General features: G+C 41.7%; 1 protein-coding gene across 1 annotated transcript; it reads left to right on the plus strand.

Moving 5' to 3' along the window:
• The first annotated feature begins 3,462 nt into the window (after positions 1-3,462).
• LOC108113819 (dynein light chain roadblock-type 1) lies at positions 3,463-4,108 on the plus strand. Its single transcript, XM_017224527.2, has one exon. It carries the CDS (start codon positions 3,579-3,581, stop codon positions 3,882-3,884), a length of 306 nt encoding a protein of 101 aa, XP_017080016.1. The 5' UTR covers positions 3,463-3,578; the 3' UTR covers positions 3,885-4,108.
• The last annotated feature ends 1,687 nt before the right edge of the window (positions 4,109-5,795 follow it).

The following is a 5,795-nucleotide window of genomic DNA, read 5'->3' on the forward strand; positions in this document are numbered from 1 at the left end:
AGCAACGATTTCAAGCGGTTCCAAATGGCTTTTATGGCCGACTTCATGGCTAATAAAAATTTGCATTGTTCAGTGTTGTTGTTTTTCTTCCTTTTTTTCTGCTGGTCGAAACCAGATCGCTTGGCCGCTTTCATAAATTAGCCAGCCAACTGCCAATGGGAATTAGCATACGAAATTACGCTTCTTAAAGATAAATACCTTAAATTGGTTGTTATTTAGAAGTCCATAACATAAATTCGAAGAGCAAATAATGCCATTTGTCAATGGGATTACGAATTTGGGGCTGCAATATTTTCACAGTTTTTATTGTCTTCTGCGGCTTGCAAATTCGACAATTTGTCGTTAAAAAATAATGAAATCATGTGTTAATGAGTAATCCTTTATTATTTTTGGGGTTTGGTATAGGAGTGGGTGGTTTAATAAGTTAGCTGAGTTTGTTAGAGAGCTAAAAAGCTTAAAAAGTACCATTTATAGGATACAGTCGGCCTTTCTCTACGTAACCTAGTTTGTAACTCCAGCAAATCTTCAGGAAAACTTAAGCACTTTTTGGTTTTCCCTTTCAACGTTGATCTTAGAGTCTTAAAGTTAAGTAAATTATTTACAAAGTTCTTCCAAATTACCTATAAATACTTCTCAAAATGTGATTTTAGTTCACTAACAATAACCCCCAAATCCTTTTAGCCGCCTATCTTAACTTATCCCCCGCCCATTTAACACTTTCCATTTAATTTTCAATTACAGAGCACTCACACAGAAAATAACTTATCCTGCCGTCCGATTTCCACCCTAAGGACTTGCTACATATCAAACACAACTCTCGAGGACTGTTCTCCATTTTGGGCACATTAAAAATTCAGAACGCGTTGAGGTGAGTCGTCCGGCATGTACAATGTATATAGGATATGTACGAGGATGTGGCACATTATTTATGGGAGCTTCGGAGTAGTCCGTAATCAAAACTGGGATTCAGATGCTGATGATATGTGAAACGGGGGAAGTGTGTCAGTGGGCCTTCTGGGTAGGAGAGGGGTTGAAGACAGGGTAGCAGAAGGATATGTGGGCCAGTTGGGCAAAAGGCAAAGGCCCTCGGGCCAATTTGTGCCATGTGTGTGAGTGGGGCGACGTGTCCCTTTCGCCGGTCGAGTGGCACAAATGAAAGGGCCAAAACAGAGAGGGCGCTGAAAAAACCCGAAACACCGTTCCAGAACTGACCAGCCGGCCAATGACCGGACTTGGAAAAAGGCCTCAAAATCCAGCTCGAGAGCAGCTCATTTGCATTTTCAGAACGCAGAGGGAAAGACTGGGAAAGTGTTTCCAAATTGCCTCGACTATGTCCCATGTCTTCTTCTCTTTTCCAGTTTGCTTTTTAATTTCAGTTTGCCAGTTGGTCTTCTGTTGGTTTTTCTAATTAACGAAGGAATTTTCCATTACATTTTTCTGTTTTTTTTGTTTTGATGTTATTTATGGTTTTTGAATGCCGCTCGACCTTTTGACCTCTTTGCAATTCGCGCGGGGGTTGGGAACGTTTCTTCTATTGGTGGCTGAATTATGCCTAAACAGCGATATCCATCTAATTAAATGAGTTATGGCACCGGCATAACGCCGAGTATCTCGCTTTCGGATAAGCGCTGGCCGCCTAATCCCGCCCCCTTAGGCCCAAAAGCCGAAACCCAAACCATAATCTAGGCAGAGAGATAGGGAAATAGTCCGACTTGGGCTCAGGGGATTTATGAGCTGGCATTTTGCATAGTTTGATATGGCACCGAGCCCCGAAGTTGGACACAATTCATTTTCCCGGCCACAAATCTCTCGTTTTGCATTTGGCGGCCATGAATCATGGCTAAAAGGGGCAGTGGATTTGGTAAAAGCGGGTCTAAAAATTTAAATTTTTACAATGGGATGGGGGTTATGGGTAGGGTTTAAACTTAAAGTAAAATAAATTTATCAGTTAATGATTTTATAAACCAAAGTTTGCAAGAATCAAGAAAATCTTGATCAGAAATCAGTGCTTCTGTAGTTAATATTTTTAAAAACCTTTTTAAATAGATATCTGTAATCCAAAGTCTTTTAAAAATGCTGAAAAAGTTCATAATAAGACCGGCAATAAATCAACTTTTCCCACTGTACTTCCATAGGTTGACCCGTTAAATGCAAAGCCTTCTCCTGGCCGTCGAGGAGCAGCGGGCAGTTTCGGGTTGCCGTTGAATGGCATCGGAATTTATGCACATTTTATTGACCAGAAACAGGACCAGGACCAGGACAGGAAAAGAACGGACCAGAGCAGAGTTGAGAGTTGTTTGTTGGGCCAACAACATGTCCGAAAGTGTTTTATGGCCGTTGTGGGCGCTCGAGTGGCCATTTTGGGTCGATCTGGGAGAGATCTGGGGTACCAGACGCGGGACATGCACTCCCATATGCACTCTCTGGACTTGTCCGACAAGCACTTCTCCACCCAGAACAGGAGAGATGGCGATGGCCAGGAGGGACTCTGAATACAGATGAGAGTGTTGTACTAAATACTAAACACCCGCCAGTATTCAGTATTTGCAACTCCGCCAGCTCTGATTTATGGCCGTCGAATAAATGGCTTTCCAAGGGGGCTTTAGGCTAAGCCAGCAATTGGAATTAGTTTAAGTCGCCGGCGAAAGAGCGAAAGAGAGTCAACGACCTGCCACGACAAAGCGGTTCAAAGTCAAAAAGTCAATTATACGGATACCTAAAAATACACACTGGCTGGGGGGTTGGAGTGGAAATCTCGTTAAAAGCCAATAACAGACGCCATTAAATGTGCATGAAAATTAAATGAAAACGGCTTGATGAGGAGGTTGCCTGTGGGCAGGCAGAGGAGATGCCGCCACGCGACCACTTGAACTTGGGCGGGAATATCAGCAGCAGTAATTCGAACTGACCTCGTCGGGACTGCTGCTGCTGCTCAGCCTCCAATTGGAGGGCAAGTTCAATGGCATTCCAGGGCAATCCGTGGGGGAGTGGGGATCAAAGGCCGCTGCGAGATAAGGAAACTCCGATAAGTTTTTAATTTATTCCAAAATCGAACCCATTGCCAGCTGTTGGCGAGGAGACCAACACTTATTTAATCAACGCGATAGGCGTGTGCTGTAATTATAATTATAAATCCAATATGAAAATATCGAACATGGTGGTTTTTTTGTATTAAAAGTGGGTAAATGGGAAGTGGGAGAGGTCGTAAGTACCTTTTATAGGGGTGCCTATTAGTATGGTTAAAAAATGTTATCTTAAATTAAAGATTTTCTGCTGCCCAACGAAGACTCAGCTAAGAACATGGTTTTATATTAAATTTAAATTGTAAGAAAACGATAGAAACTTTGGCTGTGTTCGGGTAAAAAGAGCCTAAAACCTACACTTCTGTTCAAGTTCCTTGTAATCTTCAAGGATCCAAGAACTCTCTTCCACAAAAATCAAGTAAAATGTCAGATTTACAGTCTCTCCTCTGAAAATACCTTCAATACTCCCTCACACATCACTCAGACCAGTCAACCCCACTCCCAGTCGCAAAACATATAACAAATTTACTCACTACCCAAAAAACACGACAAACAATGAATCGCATTCTGGAGCAGGTGATCCATCAGAATGGAAACATCGTGGAGCGGATTATATCGGAGCATACGCTGGGCTATGTGGTCTCCGATAATATGGCCAATGCAGTGGCCGAGACGTCCTTCGATAACACAAGTGCCCAGGCGATCGTGAAGCATCTGAATGGTTACCTGGTGAACACCTGCCAGAGTGTAGTCCGTGACATTGACCCCACCAACAAGCTGTGCTTCATGCGCCTGGCCACTCGCAAGTTTGAGTATCTGGTGGCTCCTGAGGAGTATTTTACCATTACTGTGGTTCAGTGAAAAGTGGGTTCGGTGGGAATATTCCATTCGTTGGAGGATTGAAAAGGATTTTCAGATGTCTTATAAATTATCTAAAAATTTTAGGAATATATCCTGAATCTGAATCTAAAGTTTTAGGATATTGCTTCCTGAAATCTTTAGGTAATTTGTGATTTCTGTTCTTCAAAGCCATCTCCAAAATATTATTAATGTTGTAAAGGTAATAAAATATGCATTAAGCTGAAGATTACTTGTCATTTTCTTAAAAAGCAATGTTTATTGATAAACTCTCTAGTAAAGTAGCTGGAATATAAGGAGAGTTCTAAGAACAATCAAGCTTTAGATACTGTTTGTTGATTGAGAGATTGTTGTGACTTGTTCTTAGACTTAACAAAATGTTTAATGAGTTATTTTCCTTAAAAAATAACTTAATAGAAACGTAAATAAACAAGTTAATATCTATAACTCCCATTAAACTTCCATCCAAATGAGTTTAAAACTGAAAATCTCGATCAATTTTGGGGGCATTTCTAAACTTCGACTCTAGGGTGGCAATAATCTTGAACCCTTTTCGAATGCTAAGCAAACACAGGAAGAATGCTTAAATCAACAGGGCTGCCCGAAAATCCTTTATAATGCCCCGGCGACGTTCCGATCTCGATTATTTACGACATGGCTTCATCGGGCCGAGAGAATCGTATCTGTGAGAATGCGGCATCTAATGCGATAATTCAAGAGATTTACTTCTGTCAACATGACCATTTTGTCCGCTGGATTGGATTTTCAGGGTTGGAAATGTGTGGCCTTTGACCTTTTTTCCTTTTGCCTCTGCCAGCTCTGCCATCTCTGGCCTCTATCTTGCTGCCACAATGGAGGCTGCCTGCTATTTTAATTTAAAATGGCAGGACTCGTAACTCATTTTTACGACGCACCCTCCGGGCAGATGAATAAGTCTGTATGTGAGTATGAGAGTGTATCTATATCTTGTCCTATTTTTACGAATCCCTTTGCAGGGGTTGCTCCTCGCCCGGCGAAACAATAACTTATCTGCCCTTTTTTTTTTTTTTACTTTCAACCCGACTTTCAACCCGAGTCCATAATCACCACGAGACGCTCCTGGGGTGCTTTGTGCCCCGGCAGCTATCTTTAAGCAGTTTCCCATTGTCTGGCGTCGTTTTGTGGTGCTGGGCAAATATGAAATTGTACAAATTTGTACTGAGAAACTTGATTCAACCGGGCCAACAATGGGCAGCCAACTTCGATGGTGGCAAGGTCGAGCGTTTCTATATGCTTCCTCCCCATCTCTCTCTCTCCGGCTGTCAGAATTGCGCACTTCATTTGAGGCAGCGTGAAATGAAATTACTCCACGGTCCATTCCCGGCTGACGACTTTATTCCTGCGACATTATCAATGCCTCGAGCGAAATTAGAAACACTTTGAATTAAATTCAAATAAAACGGTTTTCAAACCATAGCCAAGGAGTATGTCTCACTCATAATTCTCATTTTATGGAGTCGTCAGGCAGCTACCGTTCCCATCTACCGGTGTTCACTGTACGGGTGTGCCAACACGCTCTATGAATTCAATTAGGTTGTGCCGCAAACCTGAAGTGGAAGTTGCAACACCACGACGGCAACGAATGTGATGAATACTCAAGCGCAACATCTGCCAATTACTCTGGAATAGTTTTCAGTTCACGTAAGCATTTAGTTACTTATTTTATTTTGATCAGAGGTCAAGAGCGGCTTTGGATTGCAAGTTAAATGTAAGAAAAGTGGAAAGCGAGTATGCAACCTAGGACTTATCTTATTGGTTTCATTTTGTTGTCATTTTTTGAATGTTTTTCGGCTTTATTTGTCCAAATATAAAACATATTTTAATACATCGTTTTTAAAGTGGAAAAGTCTTTCACCAAAACAATGGACTTTGAAG

The sequence above is a fragment of the Drosophila eugracilis genome, unplaced genomic scaffold, assembly GCF_018153835.1.
Source record: "Drosophila eugracilis isolate 14026-0451.02 unplaced genomic scaffold, ASM1815383v1 contig_75, whole genome shotgun sequence".
Classification (NCBI taxonomy): Eukaryota; Metazoa; Arthropoda; class Insecta; order Diptera; family Drosophilidae; genus Drosophila; species Drosophila eugracilis.